The following is a 27,397-nucleotide window of genomic DNA, read 5'->3' as shown; positions in this document are numbered from 1 at the left end:
TCCAATTTTTGAGGGATACTTTATTTTTTTTATTTATATTTTTTATTGTAATTAGTAAAAGGGTTACATGATATTTGCCAGATAGAAGGTGCATTAATTCACATACATTGATACCCTTTCACATGTCTTGGTACCCGTTTCTCTCCCCCCCCACACCCCCCACCCATCTTGGTTTTCCCCCCTTAAGGAATACTTTATATACTAAAAACAACATGCTATTTAGCCAGCTTATTTAATGAGAATTCTCCACCCCCATTTTACTGAGAAAAAAAAAGCATTTTTGTTCCAACATTGGAAATATTAAAGCCCCCCTTTTTTTCAATAAACAGTGAAAACATTTCCACATACCAAAAAGTTATGAGAATATCAGAGATAATATACATACAAATCCAACCTGGGCTACATATATTTGCTCTGTCCCTCATTTTTATTTTTCCATGTTTCCCAATCCATCAACCTGCTAACAGGGTATTACAAGCAAGCCAGCTATAAATGTCTGAGTTTGCTGGCTCTAAAAAACCCATGTTTCTGGTATTCTGGACATTAGTTGGATTAGTATGGTTACATCATACCATTGATACTTTTTTTTGTGTGTGAGTCATGGGGCTTGAACTCTGGGCTTGGGAGCTGTCCTTGAGCTCTTCAACTCAAGGCTACTGCCCTACCCCTTGAGCCTCAGCCCCATTTCCCATTTTTTAGTGGTTAACTAGAGGTAAGAGTCTCATATTCTTTGGTTCCCAGGCTGGCACCAGTGATCCTCAGAACTCAGCCTCCTGAGTAGCTAGGATTTCAGGTGTGAGCCACTGTGCCTGGCTCCATCGATGCATTTTTTTTTAAAGTGAGTGCTCATTTAAATGCACAGTATGGTTTCTGTGAATGAGTCTTTAAGATGCAACATAGAAATGAGTCAGTGGATGGAGAATCTGAGCAGAGTAAAGTTCAGCCAACTCAAGGGCACTGTGTGACTCAAATAACTGCCTCCTTCAAAATTTCAGGAGGCAGAGAGGACCACAGGGGAGAGATGGGTTGATGCAACTTCACTTCAGAACCAACAATTCACCATGCGGTGTGAGGCAAGACCACTCTCCTGCTTCCTTATGCTTCCCTACTAGGGCCAAAGGCAGCCAGTGTTTTTTGCATCTGTATCCATGCTCCAGGGGGGAAGCGTTCTTGATGCTGACATATTAGAGCTTAGTCTCTGGAGGATATGTGGATGAAAAGAAGCAACAGCTGAAAAGTCCCCATCAGGTCTTGCTATGGTTCAGATGTCCTCTACAAAGTCCATGTTGAAAATTCAGCGCCATTGTGATGATATGAAAAGATGAAGCCTTTAAACGGTGATCAGGTTAAGAGAGCTCATGCAGCACTCCCCCCCTTCCTAGTCTTCAGAACTCTAACCCAAACACATCTCTGTCCTTTAGAAATTGCTCAGTCTTGGGTATTCTGTTAGAGTAACAAAACAGCCTAAGACTTGGAGAAATCCCCAGAACTTACATTGGTGTTGACTTTGTAGGCATCTTTGGCTGCTTTGATATGAACAGCATCTGGTTTAATGGTGCAGTTAGATTTGTTTCTTTGGTAAACTTCTTTATATTTCAACTGGGGATAGAAACAAAGCAATAAAGCTATTTTAGATAGAAGACTACCAAATATTTTAAAAATCAAAACATTAAAAGTGAAAGTAATAGACAGTGAGTTCTAAGGTGGATTATTTACTTTTACAAGTCAGCAATGAAGAAAGGATGGAGCTACACAGAGGCACCCAGCTCTGAAGTTGTGCCTGAGATTTTAGTAGCAGCCCCTAGAACACAGTGAGTCTGGCCATAGCTTGTGCTGGAAGGGCCAGCTGATGACTCTCCATCCTGTTTTCCCCTTTCTGAAGCCAGGGAAGTCTGGATTCTGAGCATCTTGAAAACTGCTAATAGTATAGACAGTTTCCCTACCAGCTCCTCTGGACAGAATTTGGTCCTGTTTTCCTGTGCTTCCATAGTGCTTCCTGTTTTCAGGTCACAGTGTGATTGTTAATCTGCCTACTCAGCCTTTCCTGCCAAAGGCTTTATGTCACTTAGTTCATTTGTAGTGTCTAGCACATGGAAACTTGAGTCTGATGATGTGTAAAGTGGTAGATAGGGCCCTGCTAGAGCCCTATCTAGAAAGTACTGGAATGTGTAAGTTTGGATAGGAGGGTGACAGGGAAAGTTTAGGCTCTATAGACCAATGGGCAGTTCCCCCAACTCAGGCCTAGAATTTCCAGCATCATTCACTTTTGCTTCTCCTAAATGTCACAATGTTAGGGTCCAATCTGGACTTGCTCACTAATTGTTGAAGAAAGCTCTCAGTATTTCATGTGAGTTAAGGTGGAATCTGTTTTAAGGTACCACAATAGAATTTATCCTGGGTATTACCACTAACCTATATTATTAATATTTTAATGAATATCTTTAGTGAGATGGCCTGGAAAATAGTATTTTTTCCATTAGTATATTCAGGATATTCTTATAATGAGAAAACAGGGAGGGGAAGGGGATATGACTGTAGAAGTGCTTTTCCCCCTGTGGTGTTAGGGAAGGGGCTGTTCCACTTAAGAGCTCTAACTGCTTTTTGGCTCAAGGTTAGCACTCTACCACTTGATCCACAGCTCTACCTTTTGTTGTTTAATTGAAGTGTCTCCCGAATTTCCTGCCCTGGCTGTATTCAAACTGTGATCTTCAGATCTCAGCCTCCTAAGTAGCTAGCATATAAGTGTGAGTCACCAATTCTCAATTCTAAGAAATTTGCCACGGTCAAGGCATTGCCACAGGGTCTCACTAAGTGGCTTTGAACTCAAAATCTTTCTGTCTCACTTTCCCAAGTACTAAGATTACAAGCATGCACCATCAAAACTAGATAGGACTTGAAATTGAAATGTAATATAACTTCTCAAATTTAGATTGTAAACATTTAAAAAGTTGGTTTGTGTGTGTGTGTGTGTGTGTGTGTGTGTGCATGTGCCTGTGCCAGAGCTTGAATCCCGGACTAGAGCACAGTCCCTTATGTATATTTACTCAAGATTAATGCTCTAGCTGCGTGAGGTGGCTCATGTCTGTAATCCTAGCTACTCAGGAGGCTGAGATCTGAGGATTACAGTTCAAAGCCACCCCTGGGACTCTTATCTCCAATTAACCACTAGAAAACCAGAGGTGGTACTGAGGGTCAAGGGGTAAGGCAGTAGCCTTGAGCTGAAGAGCTCAGGGACAGTGACCAGGCCTAGAGTCTGAGCCCCATGGCTGACAAAAAAAAGAAAGAAAGAAAGAAAGAAAGAAAGAAAGAAAGAAAGAAAGAATTATGCTCTAGTGCTAGTGGAGGCCTAGCTCTACTTCTGGCTTTCTGCTGGTTAATTGGAGATGACTTTTTGTCCTGGGTTGGTTTCAAACTGTGCTCCTCAGACCTTGACCTCCTGATTAGCCTTTTACCTTCAATTAACTACTCAAAGCCCAGAAATGGTGCTGCGGCTCAAGTGGTAAGGCACTAGCCTTGAGAGCAAAGAGGCTCAGGGATGACATTCAAGCCCCACAACTAAGGGAGAAAAAGAGGACTCCTAGTTATTGGATATTTTTAAAAAACTTTATTGTTGGGGTAATGTATGGAGGGGTTACAGTTACATTCGTCAGGTAGTAAGTGCATTACTTCTCACATGTTGATACCCCTTCTCATGCTTTTGTCCCCGTTTCCCTCCCTCCACCCCTGGATGTGTTCTTAAAAGGAACAGTGGGATTCTATCCTTCCCCCCACTTCTCTTTTTGACCCAGCTATCAGGTGAGTAGCTTTGCTCTAGCATGTGTCTTCACATGCCACAAGTGGCAAATATAAGGCCAAGTGATCATGGACTAAATCTTCTCATACTATGAGTCAAAGTAAAACTCACCCCCCCCCCCGCCTTTCTCTCTCTCTCTCTGCCTCTCTCTCTCTTTCTCTCTGTCTTTTTGTGGGTCATGGGGCTTGAACTCAGCCTAGGAGTTGTCCCTGTGCTCTTTAGCTCAAGGCTAACATCCCACCCTTGAGCTAAACCCCACTTCCCGTTTTCTAGAGGTTAACTGGAAATAAGAGTCTTAGGTCCTTTTGTGCCTGGGCTGGCTTCGAACCTTGATCCTCAGATCTCTGCCTCCTGAGTAGCTAGGATTACAGGTGTGAGCCATTGCATCTGGCTAAAACCTGAGCTGTCCAAGCATGTGGCAATGCCGTGTGGATGGGCTTCCATCAGTACCAGAGTCAAGCTCTCAACCTACAAAAACCATTGGCTGCCAGTCAGGTGACTTAGCTACTGTGGAGATTCAGCCAGCAGCCATGTTCATTTGTCAAAACCATGACTGTCCCAGTAACTCTAGTCAGTTTTTCCTGTAGCATTCCCCAGCAAGCTATACAGAGACCAAACCATAACCACTCTAATTTGTACATCTGTGATATATTGTAGAATAAACCAGATGCATTCTAGTTTTAAAGAAGTCCCTTTGTCCTGAGTAATGTATATGTGTGTACATATGTATATCTACACAACACACATGTATAATATATCTGTTATATATTACATATGCCCCCTTCTGTTGTAAACTGAAGGTCTTGGTGCTACCACAGAACCAGGGTTTCCTTTACTTTTCCATTTTATATCATCTCTGGGTGGTTCTCCTAAGCTGGGACTAGGCTGTTGTGTAATAATCACTAGCTATGCAAGCCTAACTGCGCCTCTGGTGCCTGCCAACAAACTCAGTTCTGCCTGGTCAACTCACGGAATCATAAGTAGATGACTATGACTTTGATTGACTAAGCTCTCAGCTAGATGGTAAACAGGAATAGGTCACTGAGCCAGGGTCTGTTAGACCGAGAGAGGCCGAGAGGCACTTACATCACTGACTTCATCTTTAACTTTGCGGACGTGCAGCAGCATGGGTGTGTCGTGGATTGTCGTGTACCCTCTGGGTTTGGCCTTGTTGTATTCCAATTTATACAGTATCTGAAGGAGATTAAAGGACAGAAAGGCAGAATGTTATACTTTTGATGTAAAATGCAAGCTAGAAATTTATTTGAATATAAAAGGAGAATTCTACCAATTCAACAGGTGCTTCTATGCCCTTTGCTAGTGGCAGATGTGGCGGGAGAATTCTTTGCTGATAAAGGGGAGTTCTGTGCATAGCAAACATGCGATATTTCTGGTCCTTCTATTCAATGGCAGTAGTCTCCCAAATGTGACAACCCAAGAAGCACAGTATCTCTGAATCTGAGACTATCTAGCAAATATCTTGAGCTTGTACTCACATCACTGATTTGTTTGTTGACTTTTGTCATTCGCAGGTGTTCTGGGGTGTCCACAATGGAGGTGAATTTATCCTTCGACTTTTCATACTTCTTCCTGTACTTTATCTGAATGGTGGAGAGAAGAATGAGATGATTCTCAGAACTGAGGTAAAGAGCTTCAAGAAATCCTAACTGGAAATGTTATGGAAAATTTGTATTTGCTAGCAATAGTGGTAGAGTGGTGAGATAATGGCTATGTTGTTTTATATTCTTTTTATTGTAATTAATAGAAGGGTTACATTATATTCATCAGATAGAAGGTGCATTACTTCACAAACATTGTTACCCCTTCTCATGGCTATTTTTTTAATGGCTATGGTTTTTAATGTATTTTATATTCATAGATATAAAACAGGGCCCCATGACATTAAGAGAGGGCACATGTAGAATGAATTTCAGAGCAGGCCCAGAACCTTCTCTGAACTCTTGACAAAAACTGTTTCACTCTATTGTTTGAATATGTATGATCATTTATTTTTTCCATATCAAATGTGAAATGAACATTAAATAAACAAGAGTATACATAATTTGAAAAGTATTTTATCTAATGCACTTGTTTTTGCAATTTACAAGTCACATTTTTTTCAGGCACATAAGCTATTTAAAGCAGGACAGATACAATGAGCACACAAACCCCATGCACAGCTATTTGGGAATCATTTCAAGCTTAAGGGGAAAGATCAAACAAACAGAATGTTTACAAGAATAGCCTACCCTCCTCTTTCAATGCATGGATTGAATGACAAACTAAAATAATAAAAACAATTTGCTGATATGAAAAATTGATTAAACCTTTCATTTGGTCTCATAAAAAACCTTTTATGAATACTCAGTAGTTAATAATAATCACTATCTTTTTTGGGGGGGGAGCATGGGTGGGGGTTGTGGGGCTTAAACTCTGGGCATGCGCACTGTTCCTGAGCTCTTTAGCTCAAGGCTACCCCTTACCCACTGAGCCACAGCCCCACTTCCCATTTTCTAGTGATTAATTGGAGATAAGAGTCTCATGGCTTTGTAGTGCTGGGGCTTTGAACGGAGATCCTCAGATCTCAGCCTCCTAAGTAGCTAGGATTACAAGTGTGAGCCACCACACCCAGCAATAATCACTATCTTTCAGCCTATGATGGAAAAGAGGTAGTGCATTCCAGTTGGCCTTATAGAAAAGTGCTCTTACCAGTGACATTGCAATAAGTGTGTGGAAAACATGTGCTGGTTGTAAGCCAGAAATTTCTCATTGAACTCAAAAGGCCTCATGAAACTGGAAGCATGGCTCAGTGTAGAGTGCCACATAAGGTCCTGAGCTCAAACCCCAGAACCACCAAAAACAAAAACATGATAATATGGCTTGATGCCCATAATCCTAACTATTCAGGAGGCTGAGATTTAGAGGACTGCAGTTTCAAGCTAGCTTGAGCAAAAAAGTCCACAAAACTCCATCTCTAAAATAAGTAGCAAAAAGATGGATTGGAGAGGGTTCAACTTGTCAAATGCAAGCTGCACAAGAATAAGACCCTCTTAAATTCAAACCCCAGCATCATGCACACACAAAAGGGAAACATTAAAAAAAAGCTGGCTAACATAGAACTGAAATGTTGGCCATTAAGACACATTAGTGAGAAATAATATCCTGTTTTTTTCAACCTAATTGCTCTCCACTAACAGTCCCTGATTTGCCAGTGTGATTATTTTTGTCTTTTGGAGCTTAAAAAAAAACATGTCAAAATAAATGTTGCCTTTGTCCACTAAAAAAAGGGGGCAATAATTAATATGTACAATACTCAAGAAGCTCCATTTCCAAAATAGCTGGCAAAGATCTGGGCTGGAGACATGATTCAAGTGGTAGAGGGCCAAGAATAAGGCCCTGAATTTAAACCTCAGTGCTACCAAAAACATGCTATTATGAATATGCATTTGAAAAGCTGCAAGATTATGATTATTCTCATCTCTCCCAAATGGTAGTGATAACTAGACATTGGGGAAAAATAGATTTTTAATTTATTTTTTGTTGGTTGTGGGGCTTCAACTCTGAAAAATAGATATTTAAATGCTATTGAAACTGCTACCTTTATCTTTAAGAAATTTATTTGAGGAAAATACTATATATATGTGTGTGTGTATACATTCATGTATATATACACACACACACGCATACTTCCATATCAGTTTGGAAATAATACTTGAAGGAATTTCAGTTACTCATGAAGAGTGCTCAAAGTATCTGATGTATACAGGTGATGGCGGTCTCAGCATTACACTGGACCACGTTCAGAGTTCATTTCCAAAGAATGAATTATCTATGCAGCTGTGTTGTGTGAAAGCAGCCTGGGCAGGGGACAGGAGAGGAAACCAATGGAAGCATAAAAGAGGATACACCTAACCCTGCCTCTTCACCCCCAGCAGACATTACCTGGCTCCACATGTATGTATTGTAGAGGGCAGTCAACATATCTGGACGCAGAATTTCATTACATCCTTGTTTCAGAAGCATCTTGGCACTAGATTTATATTTTCTCTGTCCATGCAAAGAGCAGTGAAGCACAAAAGAGACTTATAAAGACAGAAAAGAACATGGCTCTATATCCCAGTCACCTCTTGAGTGAAGAGATGTAGGCATTCACACTCTGTGTGCTCACAGAGCTGGGGAGGCGAAGGTAAAGTCAGGCAGAGCGGCTGTGACATTTACAGTGTTTATGGTGGGCCATCCATCCTGGCCCTCATAAATGGGCAATGATAGCTAGTCTCACTTGTGGAGAAGATGACATCAGAGGAAGAGAAAACACAGCAGGGCTCTCCATAGTTTTCCTTCCCTAATTTTGTTTTGCTTTTGTAATTTCTTTACAAACAGGTTCTGCAGGAGAATGAAGTAAGAGAGGACTCAAGCCTCCATCTTTGCCCCAGCCTAAGTGAGGACACAGAGCATGCATGGACTGGCACACTCAAATAGCTCCAGGGCTCTTTGGGTGGCTGGACAGATACTTTGAACAGGACAGCCCAATATCATAGGTGGAGCCTATGACATTCTTGCAGCAGACGGAACAACACCTCAGGAGAAACTGGAGCACAGTCCTGTCTGGGCCGGCCAGCCCAGTCACAGTACCTGACTGATCTGGTCGCCTGCGGTCTTAGCCAGCAGATGTCTAGGCTCATCGACTATCAGGTGGTATTTATCTTTCCGCTGCTCATAATCAGCTCTGTATTTTTTCTGATCAAACATCACAATAAATTATAGCAAGGGTACAGAAATGTCCCCAAATAAACATTCCAGAAAGCCAGAAACATGTTATTTCTAGAAATGGGTTCCCCAAACACCCAGAACAATTAAAAAAAGAAACAAGAGAAGAGAGTCAAGTGGAGAAATATTGCTTAGAGAGCGCTGGAGCTTGGGAGAGAGTACCTTGTGAACATTTTCCATCTTTTCATGTGATGGCATTAGCAATGTCAGTTTTTCTTAATCTTACATTTAAAATAAGTACTGAGAGAAGCTAAGGGCTTACAATAAAAAACTACGGGAATTCAAAAGCAGAACTAATGCTAAAACATTTATGAAAATTTACCATTGTCTTTGAACACTAATTTGGTTATTAAAAAACACACTTAGAAATCCTTTGTGAAATAGAAAAATAGAAAATACACAACACTGTCTCCTTAGAAAGTTACTGACAGTAATTTTTCAGAGTGGTCCAGCCTATAGAAAATGAATTAAATCAAATATAAGTGAAAGTAAACAACAAGAAGTCATACATTTCATAGCTACATTTTCATTATTAGATATATTTTTATTAATCTTCTAATCCTTTTTATGGAAACTTTGAAAATAGAGAATTAAGTATAATTTTAATTATACTTATTTCAGCTATTTAACTTAAATTATTGCAAAGATAGTTAAGGAAAGACTGGATAGAATGTAGAGGGAAATGAATACTTCTAGGCATGAGTATATGTGGGAGCAACAATAGTAATATAGCAGCTGATTGCATGAATCACAATTATCTCACATACAGCTAGTAATCACTTCCATGGGTGCCTTTGAAGGGATACTAAACTGACTCCAAACTGCTGGGTCTCCTAAGTCTATACAAGGTTATTTTGGAGGAATTCAGTAGATAATCCACAAAATTCTTCAATTCCTTCCTCTTTACCCCCAACAGAGCTGTGAGGCCTATGTGCAGATGACTTTAGGGCCTGCATTTCTAGGTTCCCTTTTCTTCTCATTTATGACTTTGGCAAAGTCTACTGAATGATGACATTATATAGTCTTTCCAAGTCTAATCAAACAGCAATAGCCTTACTGATGGAATTGAATAGGCTTACTTGAATTAGTTTAAACATACCTCATTCATCAACTGAGTCGCATACTTGAAATGTCTATTGATTGGACAGTCAGCTTCGTACTTGAAATTTGATTTCGTCTTTTCAAATACTTCTTTATACTTATACTAGAGAAAATGAGCATGGTTATTTGATGGGATACCATAAGACATGTTGTCCATAATATATAATTGTAATCATTTATACAACCAATAAATTCATACCAAGTGTCTACTTTCATTACTAAGGTAATGAAAGGTAGAAGAGGCTGAGATTCTTGAAAACTCGCCCCAAAATACATAATAGCAAACATATTGGATATCAAAGAGATCTGTTTTCTATGTTGGGCCAAAAGCTAACACAATTGTGTGTGTGTGTGTGTGTGTGTGTGTGTGTGTGTGTGTGTGTGTGTGTGTGTATTTTCTAGAAGAGAGGTATGAAAATCTCCTATGTCCCTAATGCCAATCTCTGGGAGTTCATGGAGTTCAAGTTTGTGTTCATTGGACATGGCCATTCTCCTCCAGCCAATACCTTGCTATAGAGAGTCTTGTTCTGTCCAGCCAGTGTGAAGTCTGGAGTATCATAGGCATAGCAACCAATACCTTTAAGCCAGGTTAAGTCTTCTTTGTATTTTACCTGAGAGAATAAGCACATCAGTGAGCTTTAAGAACTGATCATCAATAGCTACAGGTTAGGATCTATACAGGCTGAAGAAACAGTAAATGACTTTTGAGGTTTGTTGAAGTACTAAACTCTTACTTAAAATAAGTTTCAGTAATACTGATTTCTGGAACATTGTGCTATTTAACTTTTTCCATTTTATTACTAATCAAAATAAATTAAAATATTTTGATAATCCTAGAATTTAAACTCAGGGCCTCATGATTGCTAGGCAAGACTCTGTCATTTGAGGAAGACCCCAACCCCTTTTTGGTTTTAGTTATTTTTCAGATAGCATCTCTGGTTTTTTGCTTGCGGTCAGGCTTGGACCATAATTCTTCCACTAAGAGTCTCCTGAATAGCTGAAATCACAGAGGTGAACTACTACATTCAGCTTCTTAATTGAGATGGAATTTTGTTAAGGTTTTTTCTGGGCTAGTCTCCAACTATGATCTTATTAAAAGCATATTATCTCCATACCCAATCGAAATAATTCAAATTTAACAGCATAGTTTCCTATAGAATGTGTCATTCACTTGCCAGGCATATTTTCATATAGATATAATTTCTTCTAAATGAGCATTTGTTATGTTTCTTAATTGCTTTATAACGTTGTCTCTTCAATGCATCAAAACAGGCTATTTTCCTAAATAGGACATAGCACTTCATCATATGTTATAATGCCCAACACGGAGAAGAAAGCCTAGGTTGGTAGATTTAAATATACTTTTCCCTGACATTTACTCAGTTAGAAACTAAATGACTTAAACATCCATTTCCAAGATGTAAAATCTGACAAGTGTTTTCTCAGTTTTGCATGCAGTGGTGCTTTTTCAAGTCATCAGTATCATGAATACGTGTGAAGAAAGCTGCCAGCACTCACATCGCTGACTGCATCCGTGACTGCGCGGTGGTGGAAATGTTCTGGGCGGTCAGGAATGGACCTCCAGATTCCCAGCTGGCTCATGTAGTTCTCCTTGTATTTCACCTGTCACACACACACACACACACAAATAACCCACAAACATAGTTAGAAAGTCTTTCTCAAAGTTAAAGACATTCCTTCTCCCTGGGATCCTAAAAAAGAGAAGTAGCTCTAACCAATAAAATGATAAATGATGGTGGATGAGACAGAGAACTCAACATGAGCAGACAGTACAGGGACATACTTTACTGATGTCATCTGTGACTTTGCGATGATAAACAATGTCCAGAGCATCCTTCACAGTGTGGTATTTTCCTTTTGTTTTTTCAAATGTTTCTTTGTAGCGCAACTGAAAAAGAAAGTGTATCAGTGATACAAATTACCAAGGTAAATAATTGAAGTCTTTAAACCTTGAACTCTTGTGGGTGTTTTATCTTTTCTATGAATAAACTTAGGAGAAAAGTTAGAGATTGTTTCTCATCCTGGAAGATCAAGAGATGCTAAGAAGAGTTAACAAGATCTAATGTATGGACTGATAGAAGAATAATGTTCAAATCTTGTTTCATCTCTAAGAAGCTTGTATGATGATAATATACATTATTAATACTAGGGGAAACCACATGGATGTATGGAAATTACTATTTTTGGCATTCTTCTGTAAATCTAAGACCACTTAAAGACTACTTCAAGTTTATATTAGAGAAATAAATCAAAAGCTCATTTGGGAGGAGAAAAATCACATAGCTTTGTTGAGCACAGATCGAAGTTAAATACGTAGAAAGGGGAAAAAGACTCAGCTGTCAAAATTCTCTACTAAACAGTTTTGTAGTATCATCTTTATTTTTGTGGTAGTACAAGAGAAAAATAGGTCTCAACCTAAGAATATAATAGTAGATTCATTTCATCTACGCAAAGGAAAGATGTCTTTTTTTTTTTTTTCTTGTGTGGAAACTGGGGCTTGAACCAAGGGGCCTCACGTTCTTTCCAGGGCTTTGGTCTCTAGTTAGGTGCTCTACTACTTGAGTCAAACCTCTACTTTCCATATTTTCTTTTGTTATTTTATTTATCATGATTCCCACCCTCACTTGACATGTACGAAAAATCAAATAAATTACATGGAATCATAGAACACAAAAATGACACCGTCATAATTAGAGTCCATGTTTGTCTGACTCTCCAAGACCATGATTTTTCTGAAAAAATCAGTTGTAAGTATCCCTAGGAAATGCAACCAAAGAATGGCCATATATTTGCCCAGAAGAGAATTAAGACTAGGCATCTAGCATCTGTCAACACACCTCCCAGCTACTTTGACTAGTATTGTTTTTTTTCTTCCTGACCATGACCTTGTACTATGGCTGTGACTTCAAACTAGGTTCTGTAGTTCCTTCCACTCCAGCTCTTCCTGCCATGGCATGCTGTAGAGGGAGGGAAACATACATCACTGGCATTCCAGTAGGCTCTCTTGGCTCTGATGAGGATCGGTGTGTCTGGAACCGGCGTGTACTTGTCTTTCATCTTTTCATACTGAATCTTGTACTTTTTCTAGGGAATGAAGACAAAACGAGATGAAGTTCAGTTCAAGTGGTGTCACACTTCCCAATCCCCAACCAAGTCACAGGTCCCTTGGAAGAATACAATGTGCCACACTGGTAGAGAACAGCTCTACCTTCTGTGTTTCTGTAGTAATCTACTTTTAGGTCAGAAAAAGCAAGTTTGAACTATTTGCACACACATATGTATGTGTGCATGTGCACACAGACACACATGTTTTCTTTTACCCCGTGCCCCGTGCAAGACCCCATCTCACCTCGCTGACCATATCCTTTACATCTTTAGCATGCTGCAGGGCTGTGGTCTGGTTTCCAGCATGATGATGTGGTCTTTCTTTAGTGGCAAGTTCAACATACAGATACTACATAATGAGAAAATGGGGTTTGAGATGATAAAGATGAAGCATTTAGTATCTGGTGTTTAGTTCTCTTCACTTCTAACCCTTAGATGTCCATTTGGGTGGTTGCTTGTTGATTATGTGTTTCTGCTCATTTGTTAATGTCTATATCTGATATTTGGAAACACATCTACATGCTCAGTTATCCACTAATCCTGTTGCTGATGGTGGTCCAATCTCAAACAACATGATAAAGGATGCCAGCAATAGAGCGAGAGGAGCTAATAGATCCCTTAGCATATCTTATTCACAGTTTTGCCTGACCATATGGAATGTGGTTTTGTGTGCAGATAATAGCTCTTATGAAGTAACCAAGCGGTTGTGTGGATTTTGGGTCACACATTCAAGGATGGAGTTGTACAGCACTTAAAATGGAAACTGTGGCATCCACTGCTCACAGAAACATAACTGTAGTTACCATCATTTGAGAAAAATCTGCTTGCAGAAATTCATGTCCAATAAAGCTGCAGCAAGGAGAGCCCAGTGTGAGAGTCTGTTACTGACCAAGAGAAGTCAGGAAGACACAACTGAGACCAGAGTGCAGGCATATAAATCTTCACGAAGAACTCATGTTACCTGACTCTGAAGCTTCTGCCCCCGCTTGGCTCTTAAAAGATCAGGAGTATCAGGAACAGAAGTGAAGATGGACTTCTGCTTCTTGCCTGATGCTCTGTACACCAGCTAGACAAAGAGCAAGTCACCACATCATTCTCGCAACATCAACACAGTATGTTCTATGCAGATTCCTTACCTACTCAGAGTAGTCGGGACCTTCCAACCACCACAGTCTTAGTTGCTTTCTGATAAACCAATGATTTATTATTATTTACCTCTAGAGACTTCTGTCCTCCATCTCCTTGTAAAAGGAACATTACCTCGCCTGATCAAAAGTCAAGTAGCCTGTTATGTTGTTGGGCCATATTCACTTGTTTCTTCTAGAACCCTCTATGATAATGAGTTCCTGTTATCTGTATTTTCAACCCTTCCTGTTATTCCCAGCACTCTTTCTTCATCGGCAAACACAATCAAACCCCTCCATTCATGCACCCATTCCCAGTCTTCACTTTCTCTGCCAAACTACTTTCTTCAATTTCTCAAGTCCATAATTTGGCTTCTACCCAATTAAACAATGAAGCCATTCTCAGTAAAACAAAGTTTTACTGTATTTGCTATACGAAATCTTGCACATTTTATAATGCTAAAAAACATTCTAAGCGAGGCATTTGTGGCTCATCACCCTAGCTACTCAAAAGTCTGAGATCTGAGGATCAAAGTTTCAAGACAGCCTGAGCAGAAACATCTGAGTGACTATTTCCAACTGAACAGCAAAAAGCCAGAACTGGTAGCACACCTCCAGTGGTAGTGTGCCAAACGTAAGTGGAAAAAGCTATGCATCATAATATTCAATGTATATCCTATGAAATTAAGAGAAACTGAGTAGAGACATTGGGCTGGGAGGAATGGGGCAGAATGATAAAAGGGGGGTGGCATAATAATCCTATAGCACTAGCTAGTGAGGAGTCTGAGATCTGAGGGTAAATGTCTCATGCCAGACTGGGCAGAAAAATCCAATACTCTATCTCCAGTTAACCAAAAAGCACTGGAGGTATGCTTCAAGTGGAAGAGTGCCAGACTTGAGTATAAAGAGCTAAGCAACAGAATATTTAAAGCATAGCCTATAATTAGGAGAAGAGGTTGGATTGGGAGAGATGGGAGGAAATGATATGAGGGGTAATATTGACCAGGATGTATTCATAAACTGATTTGTTGAATGATAACTTCTTTGTACAACTACTTAAACAATATATACTTTTTTAAAAAAGAAAAAGCTAAACATGGACATTTTTATACACTATTCTTACTGCCTAGAATGTTCTCCCTCTTTCTGATAATCTCCAAGAGCCCAAGATGTCCTATTTAACTTCCTTAAATATAAAATGTATCACATTGACATTTATTTTTGTTCTCACACTTGTAGCCTTGGAATTGAGCAGTTCAGATCATATGGTATCCATAATGTTAAGCTTATTTAATAGATACCAGAAGGAGCAAAGGGATACCAAATAAACTCTGACTACAGATACAATCACTATGTGTATAGATAAAACATTATATACACATGTAGATGTATGTAATATAGGCATATATACATATAATTTTTACACATCTGAATTCTATGCAGCTCCAACTTTAAATGAAATGTAGCTCATAAGTTTGTAGCTGTTTCTGGTGTTACTATTGAAGATAGTAATTGAAGATAGAAATTAAAGTTTAATTTTTCTTTCAGGCTAGTTTGTTTTTCTTTTCTTGTCTCCCCATTTGCTCTTTTTTTTTGGTGGGGCTTGAACTCTCTGTTTTTAAGCCCAGGTACTCATGCATGCTAAGCAGTGAGTTACAACCCTAGTTTCAAGGCTAAATTTAGAGTAAAGCAATTCAACACACGCGTAGAATCTTATGACTAAAGGAACCCAAATCATCATCTAGTTAAATTATCTAGCTTAGGAAACTGGAGTGTCGATGTTATGAATTACTTAAGATAATGCAAGTATTAGAAGGAAATCCAATACCAAAACCTATCCATTCCAGGACATTTCTACAATTTTCTCAGTAATTATGTTCTTTGGTTTAGGTATGCATTGCTTGTGCTTAAAATAATATTCCAATTTTCTAGTTCCAAAAAAATCTATGTGTGTCAAGAATCTTTATAATGCAAATAGGACTCAACTTGGGGCCTGGAGTGTGGCCTCGTGGTAGATGCTGGCCTAGCATGCACTAAACCCTGGGTTTAATTCCTCAGTACCACATACACAGAAAAGCCAGAACTGGTTCTATGACTCAAGTGGTAGAGTGCTAGCCTTGAGAAAGCTCAAGGACAGTATCCCGGTCCTGAGTTTAAGCCCCAGGTCTGGCAAAACAAAAAAAGTCTGGGCTGGGAGTTTGGCCTATGGTGAGTGCTTGTCCAGCATGCATGAAGACCAGAGTTTGATTCCTCAGTACCATGTACTTAGCAAAAGCCAGAAGTGGTGCTGTAGCTCAAGTGGTAGAGCTCTAGCCTTGATAAAAGCCCAAGGACAGTGCTCAGGCCCTGAGTTCAAGCTCCAGGACTAGCAAAAAAAAATAGTTAATTTGAAGTTCTTTTTACTAAGTCAGTATCTCCCAAACTTTCTTGGTACTATAAACTCCCATTGATTTTTAAATTAAAAACATATTTGTAGGCTCTATCCCAGGTCTTTTGAGTTTGGAGAGAATTTTTTTTGGGGGGGTAGAGAGGTAAGTGTGGTATAAACTGCATCTCCAAAAATCATCTGTTATTCTTCCTTAAGGTAGGACCTACAGGTGTGAGCCACCAGGACCTGGCTAGTCTTTTACCTGCTGTAGTTGCCTGAAAGCTGATCACTAGAGAGAAATATAATGCTTTTTCTTGAGTAAGATGGTTCATGCTGGCCATGGTGGTTTTCTCCCAGTTACAGGTAAAGCATCCTTACCTCACTCAGATGGGTCTTCAGTTCCTGCACTTTTCTGTATTCTGGAGTGTCAAGTACCAACTTGTATTTGTCTCGCATCTTCCTCGCATTATCCGTGTACAGGTAATTAGACTTAAAAAAAAAGGCGGAAATGCAAGGTATAATTAATCAGTTAAGGAATTTCACATCATGTGTCTTTCAAGTGGCTGATAATGTGCAGACTGAATAGTGGGCCCTCCATGGTGTCTCATGAGGCAGGAACAAAGCCAATTACTCTATCACCTCTTTATAGGAGGCAAAGATCATATTACTTAGGTCATAACTTGCCCAAGTGCGTTATGGTAAATTTCTCTAAAAAGTAGCTGCAGGCTAAGATCCTTTCTGTCCTAGTCCTGGAGACTGGTGATGGGGTGATGTCCTGGGAAGGTGCATCCTCACCCAGAGCTTCCGCAGGTGCCGGGAGCGGACCATGTCAGGTGTGTCATAGAGGAAGCAGCCAAGTCCCTTCAAGATCTGCAAATCCTCTTTGTATTTGATCTGTGGGGCAAATAGTAAAACTGAAGTAAAACTGTCAGAAGCAAATAGAAATCAAGAACAAACATGACAGAGTAGTAACATTTCTTTATGGATGTGCATCGATGCCCTTATCCGTAGCCTGCTTATGGTGAGTTCAGTTATCTGTCAAGTGTAACTTGAAAATATTAAATTGAAAGTTCCAGAAATAACTCATCAGTTTTAAATAACTTTTATATTAGGGTAATTGTTCTATTTATTATTATTAGTTACTGCAAATCTCACTGTACCTAATTTATAAATTAAATTATACTCTAGGAATTTGTATATAGGGGAAAACAGTATATATGGGATTTGGTAATATCCACTGGTTCAGGTAGTCTATTTGGATAAGGGGGATCACTGTGCCTTTCAAGTTGATTCATTATATCCACTCTGTGATCTTAGTTTACTTACATTCAAATCTCAAGTTAAATATTAAGCCCTGAGCTAATGAAGAAATGCTCTGTTGATTATTATTACTATGTTGATAGCAGAAAAGCATAGATTGAACAGATTGGTCTTCTCAGAGAAACATCCAAAGAGATTTTTTTTAAATGGCAGCATGATGTTCCTGAACATCATGGGACATAGCATTGGAGCTTTGGGAGTTTGAAAGGGTTCTGTGTGGCATGGTGGTCACACATGGTGTCAGATCTGGTTGCCCCAGCCATCCTGTCATTACTGTTCCCATGCTGGAGAATGGGAAAATATAAATGGAAAGTCTCCTCAAAGCCCACAAGCGGTCTGAAATGCTGAAAGCCTGCTTCCTGGTAAGACTCTTCCACAAAGACCTGGAGATGCTTACGTCACTTGTGATGTCCCCCACGTAGCGACAGTGCAGCACCTCAGGTGTGTATGGCAGGGAGATCATATGACCCTGCATCTTGAAGAAGTCTGACTTGTAGATCAACTGCAACAAAACCCAAGACCACACATTACAGACCAAACAGTTGACATTCTTCTGGGTCTCACATCTTGCCCTCTCTGCTAACAACATACCTCACTGACAGCCTCCTGTGTCTTCTTGACTTGGCGGATTTCAGGTGTGTCAGGTGTTGTGTGAATCTTGTCTTTCAGTTTATGGTACAATTCTCGATACAGTCTCTAAAGTACAGAAAAGCCATTGTGGCTATTTAGTGTGAGATGATAAGAGTCACCTACCAACTAATAAGTAAACAACCCAAATACTTTACATAGAGATCCAGGAGACAAACTACTAGAAATATGGGATATGACTAAGATAGGGATCCAGAAGACAAAATACCAGAAATATGGGATATGATTAAGATCATGATAGAAGAAAATGATACATATTTCATTTAGGGGAAGATTTCTGAGTGTAATCTCATCTATATATATTCTTTTTATAATTGTCGGGATAATGTATAAAGGTGTCACAGTTACATTCATCAGGTAGTAAGTGCATACTTTTCGCACATTGATACCCCTTCTCATGTTTTTGTCCCCATTTCCCTCCCTCCAACTCCTCCCTCATGTCTCAATAGGTAGTTGCATAGCAGGATCAAACCAATAGTTGGTAAGGAAAACAGGGTGTAAGTCAGACCAAAATACAACTTTTTATTAAATATTAAAAAATACAAGGCTGGGAGTTTGGCCTAGTGGTAGAGTGCTTGCCTAGCATGCACGAAGACCCGGGTTCGATTCCTTGATACCACATACTTAGAAAAAAGCCAGAAGTGATGCTGAGGCTCAAGTGGTAGAGTTCTAGCCTTGAGAAAGTCCAAGGACAGTCCTCAGGCCCTGAGCTTAAGCCCAGGACTGGCAAAAAAAAATACAAATGTCTAAAGAAGAAGTCATCTCTTTAGAAAAAGTTTTGCACCATATGATATGTAACTGGATCTCTGAGATGTCATAACCAAATACAATAACGAAACAAAACAAAACTGCTGTGAGATACCAGTATCAAAATAGTGACAGAATGACCCTCTTGTGGTTTGTGGATGTGTACATTTACAACTGAAATGTAAGAAGTTCTTCTTAATTTACTTCAAATAAATCTATGATGTTTGAAAGGCAATGATTTCCCCAGAGACCCAAGACTCAGCGTACCTCACTAGTAACCTTGTTGGCTCTCCGGACGTGGACAAATGGTACATCCTTGGGACCGAGTGTGTATCCATTGGCCTTGATGTGCTCATAGACTTCTTTGTACTTAAACTGTCAAAGCAACATCAGAATGAGATTAGCGATGATTGTATAAAGACCAATATTACATTTATTAGTTGGAAAACCAAGGTTATCTTTATTTGAAAGTTTTTCTTTAACCATTAAACATATAAAATAAGCTAGCAGAGTATGGTGGTGCACACACTTGTAATCCTGGTACTCTAGAGGCTGAGGCAGGAAGGTAATGAGTTCAAAGCCAGCCTGGGCTACATAATGAGTTCCAGGGTAGCCTTGGCTATATATAGTAAGAACCTGTCTAAAAATCAATTATCAGTCAATCACTGGCAAAATACTAATACTTGTTGTATGATAAAATTAGGTCCAGAAAGGATAACAAATTTAACATTGTTAGATGAGATATGTCAGGTATGCAAAACATAAACCTGTATTTTTAGCCCCAATTGGGCTAGGAAATTAGAAACTATAAAGACAGAAAAAGAGAACATTTAAAAGATGAATGAATGGCTTTACAGATTAATTTTAAAAAGTGGTACATTAGGATCTTAAATTCTACTGGCTACCTTGAAAACATATTATTGCGCCATTATTAGGCCTTGTCTGGCTAGTAGACCTGAAGCTTAGCAAGGAAAAGAGGGTGGATGGCTGGTTTGTGAGTACTGTAGGCCAGACTCACTCATTTGTGAGTGCTGTAGGCCTTGGGATAGGTAAATTCATTAAGTCCTAGTCTAGTTCTTTCTTTCTTTTTTAAATGGAGAAAGTGGAAGAGCCCACACATAGGTAAGCTATACATCGACCCTCAGTCTACTCTCCCTTCCCCCACAAGCTTGCTTCCTATTAACTGGACACTGAAGGTATCAGGGTCAGAAGCTGGGCAAGAAGCCTTTCCCCTTCACAGTGACACGCAATGTTGTATCTTCTGCATGCACAAAATAAAGGGTGTGAAGCTGCATTTCCAGAAAATGGCTTGTGATAGTTCAGGAGTCTTGACATCATGGACCCCGAGCCAATGCTCCCACCATTCTATTTTAACTCGCTGGGCTACCCAGGCCAGAAGATGCAGCCTCAGCCAATTCCACCGCATCCCCAGAAATCACGCTGTCTACTGTCCCTTCTCTCCTCATATCATCTAGCACCTTGAGGGTCTGACCTGAGGGTAAGAAGAGACTATGCATACTAGTTCCCGCCTATCCCAACCGCAGCAGGATAAAGAGACCACTCACATAGCTGCTCATGTATCGGGTGTCCTTGGTGTGCTGGAAATGTGGGGTGTCCACCGGAAGCCTATATCCTGTGGGCAGGAAGCGCAGGCCAGTCTTGTACAGGTTCTGCCGGGATGGAGGAGAGCAGGTGAAATGACAAGTGGCATTAAATATCTGACTCGAGTTGAATAAGTCACATACAATTCGTATTAGAGGCTTTAATCAAAAGATGAATTTACTTAGTTTCTGAGCTAATTTCAACAAGATCTGAAGTAAAAAGAGTAATGAAATGAGTCAGCTCACTCCCAACTTACTGTTTTGGAAAAAGATGCTTCTGAGCATGTATCCAGCTGACTACATTTCATCTAGCAAGAATTTAGGAAATGAAGTGGAAAATAGGCAACCAAAGGCCTCTCCCCTGTCATAAGTCTACTTCAGATGACACCCCGCTAAGCCTCAGCTCTGAGACAGTCATACTAATCAGGCAAAACTTTAGGTTGTCCTGCCTGATCTCCCCTGCCCCTAAACACAAGGTCTTGGCATAGGGCTATGAAGAGGTCAGAATGGGTATACTCATGGCAGGAGAATCTTAAATACCAGTGATTTAAACATCCCTTGGAACTACAGGATTAGCAATAGTGGAAAAATTGAGCTGGGTAATGGTGGCTCACACCTGTAGTCCTAATTACTTAGGAGGCTGAGAGCTGAGGATTATGGCTCAAAACCACCTCTGGTAGACAAATCTAACTCTAGCAAAATGCTAGAACTGGAGGTGTGGCTAAGGTTGTCAGTTGTGAACAAAAAAACAAAAGCAAGGGAGAAAATAAGCCCTTGAGATCAAGCCCCAGTAGTGGCATGTCTGTGTATGCACATATCTGCACATGCATGCATGCACGCACACACGCACGCACACACACACACACACACACACAAAATAGTGAAGAACTGAAAATCAAATAACTTATTCAAGTAATACTATATGAATACTATATTCAAAGAGTACGATAGCTTTTACAACCTAAGGGAATGTCCAAGCCCAGATTGTTTCTGGGTTTGGTGGTCTGGAACTTTGCTGGGCAATGACCATTCTCACTGCTTACCTCACTCTGCAGCTTGTAGGCATGAAGGGCTCGGTCCAGATCCACAGTTTTTGTAGTTGGAGCCACTTTGCCCCTGACACTGTGCACGTAGTCATAGTGATAGACAGCCTGGGAGCAGACAGAGGAAGAGTGAGTGATTTAAATTGTGTCCAGGAAGAATCCAAATAAACGGAGACCCAATCCCTCTTGGGGACAAAAAACAACAACACTGGGTATTGATGGCTCATGTCTATAATCCTAGCTACTGGGGAAGCTGAGATTGGAAGTATTGCAGTTTGAAATCAGTCCAGTCAGAGAAAGAATTTCAACAAACTATTACACTCTTTACACCAAGATCTGAACACGGTGGTACACTTGTTATATTAGGTATGTCTTGAGCACTTTCTCAGACATCAACTCTGGTCTCTGTTTTGGAAAGACTGGCACTACCCTAGCTTTGGTTGGTTGGAAACCATCCCCCCATCCCCCCACTCTTTTTTTTTTTTTTTACTATCCTACTATCCTCTATCCTCTTCACTGCCCAGGGACCACTTACATCACTGAGCTGCTTCCCACTCTTGACAGCCTGGACATAGACTGGTGTGTCAGTCACCAACTTGTAATTATTCCTCGTCTTCTGCACATGAGCTTTGTACTTAATCTGCCAAAAGGAAGAAAGTCAGCCTGGTCAGAGCATTTATTATACTAGAGATGGTTGGTTTTTCACACAAGGCTTTTAACCCATGAGACTCACATTCAGCACATTTATTGAAGAGGATGGCTTTGAATTTCATAACCATGCTTACAGTCATATGGGGATTATATAGTTTTCTAGGGGACATGGTGGCACTTAGAAAAGTTTGTTTAATAAAATCTTCACTGTCATATTACTTTGCCTGACCAATCATCTGTTTATAGATAGATCCCATGTATAGTGCATAAACATGGAACAGAGAATATTTTCCCATCATAGGAACTATGTGCTCATTAATGTATCTTGAACAGTCAGTCCGAAGAGAGAAAATGCAAGGTAACCTCTCCACCAGTGGATAACAGCCCCACCAGACCACAATGTTGAGTAGGAATGGCAGGTGCAATTCTCTCTTCCTAGTATCTTTCTCCAGCTTAGCATCTCAATATAACATAGCCCATATCTGGTCCATGGCAATGTCCTGTTTTACATGTTCTCTCCCTGATTCTAGACATGGGAACATTCCTGAACACCAAATATAAAAACTCACATCATTGCGAAGATCATAAGCATGTTTTGCATGGAGAATCTCAGGCGTGTCCCAGACATAGCAACCAATGCCCTTCAGCCAGGTGAGGTCATCCTTGTATACAATCTAGAGAATTCCAACAGATGCAAGAGATGAGAACAATATTCATCCACAATTTTAATATGGAACAGCAGGCATTCCTAGGTCTCAGAAGATACTGGGGAACGAAACGAAAATGACAGGTAAGGCACATTCCCTCATGCCTGTAATGCTGGCTACAAGGGAGGCAGAGACTGAAAGAATTGGAGTTAAGGGCAGACAGACAAAAAGTTAGGGACATCACAACCAGTTTAAGACTCTTGTGGCAGTTCATGACTGCAATACCAACCATGTGGGAACCATAGGTAAGAAGATAGAGGTCAGAAGCCAGCCCTGGGCAAGTACAAGATCTGAAAATTAAGGGCACAGCTAAAGGGTTAAAGTGCCTGCTCAGCAAGTGCAGGGTCCTAAATTCAAACCCCAGTACTGTAAAAACAAAAACTAGCAAAAGGCATCATACAAAGAGGCTGAAAATGCTGCAGAAACATCTGCTCACAGAGCCCTACTTCAGGAAATCCAGTCAGACAAATAATAGGAAAGCAAGATGGGGAAAGGCTGAAGTGAACAGGGAGTAAAGCGGAGTGGGCAGGGGCAGGGACCTTCTAAGCAATGGGCTTACGTCGCTGATTTGATCTGTCACTTTCCTGACATGACTGTTGACTTGCAAGTCAGGGTGACAAATCCACTCGTGGAGGTGCAGGCGGTAGTCAATTTCACTGACTTTCTTCTGAGAATCCTTAGCAGTCACCATCTCTACCATGTCAGGCACCAGGTGGATTTTCATCTTGTTCTGCTCATAGGTGGATCTGTATAGGCGCTGAGAAAGCAAGTTCACATGTCAGCCCACATGGGCAGAGGAACACATGCCTTCCTCCCATCCCAGAGAAGTCGGTGTGAGTTGTGGTCATGGGGGCTAAAAGGATCTGATACTTTTTACCTATTAGTACCAGGACAAATGAAAAGGCAAAGCAACATGGGCTAGGGCTGATGCTCAGCTTCTTTACATACTGCAGTCAGATGCAGGGAATCAGATCCCTGGTGGAGTGGACAATCCATATGGCGTGGCTATTTCACTTGGCTTTGATGGGAAGAAAGGTGGTTGGGCCTTACTTACATCGATGTTAAGCTTGCCAACTCGGAGGCAGCGTGCTGTGTTCGGGTCATCATCTACACTTTTTGGTAAAGTGTAAAGGGCTTTGAATTTTTCATATTCTTCTCGGTACTTGATCTATAGGACAAAGTCAAGAAGGTGAAACCTAGTGCTATAGAGCAAAGGATTAATTTTGTTAGCATGGGACAATGGGGAAGACATGTCCTGTACTGATGAAGATGACTGGAGGTCACCACTTTCCTGAGCTCAGTGTCCATCTGCACAGAGACAGAACCAGAGCCACCATGGGGCCAGTGTGAGGCTGAAAGCAGGCTGCATGTGAGAATGCTTTAAAGCTGTGGAATATTGTAAAATCCTACTTTGTTAAAATGTCTATAGTGACATTACTGTTGAAATTCAACTAATTTATAGTTAGACTTACATGCTTAATTTTTTTTGCCAGTCCTGGGCCTTGAACTCAGGGCCTGGGTACTGTCCTTGGGCTTTCTCAAGGCTAGAGCTCTACCACTTGAGCCACAGCATCATTTCTGGCTTTTTTTCTATGTATGTGGTACCAAGGAATTGAACCTGGTTTTTTTGTGCAAGCTAGGCAAACACTCTACCACTAGGCTAAACTCCCAGCCCTTATTTTTTTTTCATATATTTTTTATTGTAATTAATAGAAGGGTTATATGACATTTGCCAGATAGATGGTGCATTAATTCCCATACATTGATACCCTTTCACATGTCTTGGTCCCCATTTCCCTCCCCCCCTCCCCCACCCCTCATCTTGTTTTCCCCTGTTCCCTATCCAATTTCAAATAACCTAATACAAATATATCTGATATATCAGGTAACAAAGTGAGATACTGTAACAATATGAGATAACCAAGGGACAGCAAAGAGATGAGAGATAACATAGTACCTTAAGCTGTGATTCTGTGTATCAAGCTGAAGGCCTTGTACATGCTAGGTGAGTATGCTACTAGTTAGCAGTTCCACTAGGCCAGGAAGATACGATTCTAAAGTGTGTGTGTGTGTGTGTGTGTGTGTGTGTGTGTGTGTGTGTGTGTGTGTGTGTGTGTGTTGAGCAGCTTGGATGCTGTCCTTTAGCTTTTACATTCACAATTCATATTCTTTTATTTGCGCTATAGCTCCGCTTCCAGCTTTTTGGTGGTTAATTGGAGATTAGAGTGTTTTGGACTTTTCTCCTCAGGCTGATTTCCAACTCAATCCTCAGATATCAGTCTCCACAATAGCTAAGATTATGGGCTTGGGATACCAGTGCTTGGATAATTCTTGAATTTTGTTTTTCACAAAGTTTTCAAAAAATACAACGCAAACGACTTCTAATTTTTAACCTGTGTTGCCTGTTAATGAATGCTCTGATATTGCATGACCTAGGTAATAAAGAACAGTGCTACCCTCTTAGCACATGGTAATATATATGAACTCTTCAAGACAAAAAACCCATATCTCAGTGAAATGAGAGGCATGGGAACATGTATATTAGAATTCTCGTAAGAACTTGCATTGATCAGAGACCAAAATTTCCACCAGAAATTTTCAAACAAGAAAATTCTAGCTTCTTACATCAAACCTGCTTTTCAACTATAAAGAAGTAAACAATTAAATGTGTATGTGTGTGTGTGCATGTGTGTACATATGTGGATCTTACAGTTAAACTCAGGACCTATGTATTATCTCTGAGCTTTCATACTCATGGATAGTGTTCTATCATTTCAGCCACAACTCTACTTTCAGCTTTATGGTGATGAATTGGAGATGAAAGTCTTATAAACTTTCCTATAGGGTACTGTGATCCTTAGATTTCAACCTCCTACTGAGCTAGAATTATAAGTGTGTGCCACTTGCATTTGGCTTCAAAATCTTTTGTGTGTGCTTTTTGTTTTTTAACAATCAAATAAAAGTAGAATGTTGGAATCCTTTTAAAGGACTAGGAATCCTTTTAAAGGACTAATAACCTAAGAGAATGAATAGGGTTGAAATAGATGGGAGGAGAAGGATGGAAGGGGTGACATTAGTCAGGATTCATTGTACCCATAAACTGATATGCTGAGGTGAAATCCCTTTGTACTAATTATTAAAATAAAATCTCATTTTATTTGTTAAAAAAGGTTATGGGTTTTTTTTCTGACCCTCCTTATCCTAAGGATTTCTCAAGAACCCTATTGCTACATAACTGTTGTCATGATTGAAGGAAAACAGACTCCCCTGGGCTGTGTAAATCTCATGCATAAAATTTTTCCCAAATCTAAAGTGCATCTATTCATTTGGGAATGATGTGATAATTAGTTGTCATACCATCAATGATTTTGTCCCCAAACCTACTTTTAATTCTATTGAAAGCACACTGTTTTGTATGGTCTTGACTAATTCATCAGCACAAAGGTAGCCTACAAGATTGCATCTGTGCCTTTTGTGTTGGTGTTGTGACTTTCCCCAGACAGGGCTCCAAGTGAAGGCATGCAGAGTGCACAGACTGATTGATGATGGGAGATCTGGAAGCATAGGCAGGATGCCTGGAGAGGTGCTGGTGATACTGCAGAGGCACCTTTGAATTAGCCTGAGAGACTCTTGGCATGGGACCATGGGTGGGCTGAGGGAGTGTGAGGCTCTTGTTTGTACTTACATGGCTGGCCAGATGCTTCTGGTTCTTGGCATGTGTCAGGGACAAGGTACTGGTTGGCAGGATGTAGCTAGTGGCTTTCACTTTATCCCAGGCTTCCTTGTACAGGTTCTGGAGGGGTTAAAAGGCTTGCGGTTAGGTCCCAAGCATTACTTTCTCTATTTCTGTCCTTCTTGGACAGTCCTTGCCAAACACCAGGACATGGTTCATTTGGATGCTTATTTTACTCTACTCAATTTTATACTTGTTTTATTCTTCACAGAATCATTTTATGAAAGTAGGAATTGAAGGTCCTAGAAAAGCATTTGGGGGCAGGGTGCTTACCCTCATTTATTCTCTAAGCTTCTCTAAAGGGGGGGGGGGAAATGGTTCGTATGTAAGAAAACTCAACTCACACTGCTATAAAGACTCTTCAAATTCTTGGTTCTGTCATAATCCACTGTTTTTAGAACTGTGGTATACTTGTCTTTAATTTGATGATAATTTTCTTTGTATTTCACCTAGGGACAAAAAAACAAGAACATGGAAGGATGATTGGCTTCAATTGTTAGAACACACACAAAGACAATGGTTTGTTCCTAGGACAAGAAGGAAAGCATACCTCACTGGCATTGATGCCACTTTGAAGAGCAGTCACATAAACTGGTGTATCTGTCACCAGGTTATAATTTGGGAAGTTTTCTTTACTTGCTGCTGTGTATTTTATCTGTGAAGAAAAA

General features: G+C 40.2%; 1 protein-coding gene across 4 annotated transcripts in view; it reads right to left on the bottom strand.

The window, feature by feature from the left end:
* Positions 1–27,397, bottom strand: part of Neb (nebulin) — a 207,758-nt gene that overhangs the window by 33,337 nt on the left and 147,024 nt on the right. For 3 of the 4 annotated variants that reach the window (XM_090343110.1, XM_090343111.1, XM_090343112.1), the window contains 25 exons: positions 27,280–27,384; positions 27,074–27,178; positions 26,682–26,789; positions 24,051–24,164; positions 23,556–23,753; positions 22,859–22,963; positions 22,174–22,278; positions 21,639–21,746; positions 20,560–20,664; positions 19,262–19,369; positions 18,191–18,295; positions 17,997–18,101; positions 17,075–17,173; positions 16,658–16,768; positions 13,749–13,853; positions 13,032–13,136; positions 12,662–12,766; positions 11,466–11,570; positions 11,180–11,284; positions 10,168–10,272; positions 9,660–9,764; positions 8,426–8,530; positions 5,290–5,394; positions 4,880–4,987; positions 1,495–1,599 (listed from right to left, as the gene is read on the bottom strand). In XM_090343110.1, coding sequence (XP_090199236.1) covers positions 1,495–1,599; positions 4,880–4,987; positions 5,290–5,394; positions 8,426–8,530; positions 9,660–9,764; positions 10,168–10,272; positions 11,180–11,284; positions 11,466–11,570; positions 12,662–12,766; positions 13,032–13,136; positions 13,749–13,853; positions 16,658–16,768; positions 17,075–17,173; positions 17,997–18,101; positions 18,191–18,295; positions 19,262–19,369; positions 20,560–20,664; positions 21,639–21,746; positions 22,174–22,278; positions 22,859–22,963; positions 23,556–23,753; positions 24,051–24,164; positions 26,682–26,789; positions 27,074–27,178; positions 27,280–27,384 — 2,739 coding nt within the window. Of the gene's footprint in view, positions 1–1,494; positions 1,600–4,879; positions 4,988–5,289; positions 5,395–7,735; positions 7,841–8,425; positions 8,531–9,659; positions 9,765–10,167; positions 10,273–11,179; positions 11,285–11,465; positions 11,571–12,661; positions 12,767–13,031; positions 13,137–13,748; positions 13,854–16,657; positions 16,769–17,074; positions 17,174–17,996; positions 18,102–18,190; positions 18,296–19,261; positions 19,370–20,559; positions 20,665–21,638; positions 21,747–22,173; positions 22,279–22,858; positions 22,964–23,555; positions 23,754–24,050; positions 24,165–26,681; positions 26,790–27,073; positions 27,179–27,279; positions 27,385–27,397 lie in introns of all 4 variants that reach the window. The other variant, XM_090343109.1, reaches the window with a different exon arrangement.

Source organism: Megascapheus bottae, chromosome 12, assembly GCF_031878675.1.
Source record: "Megascapheus bottae isolate mThoBot1 chromosome 12, mThoBot2.hap1, whole genome shotgun sequence".
NCBI lineage: Eukaryota > Metazoa > Chordata > Mammalia > Rodentia > Geomyidae > Megascapheus > Megascapheus bottae.
The sequence above is the reverse complement of the archived record's forward strand: the minus strand, read 5'-3'. Positions and strand labels throughout refer to the sequence as shown.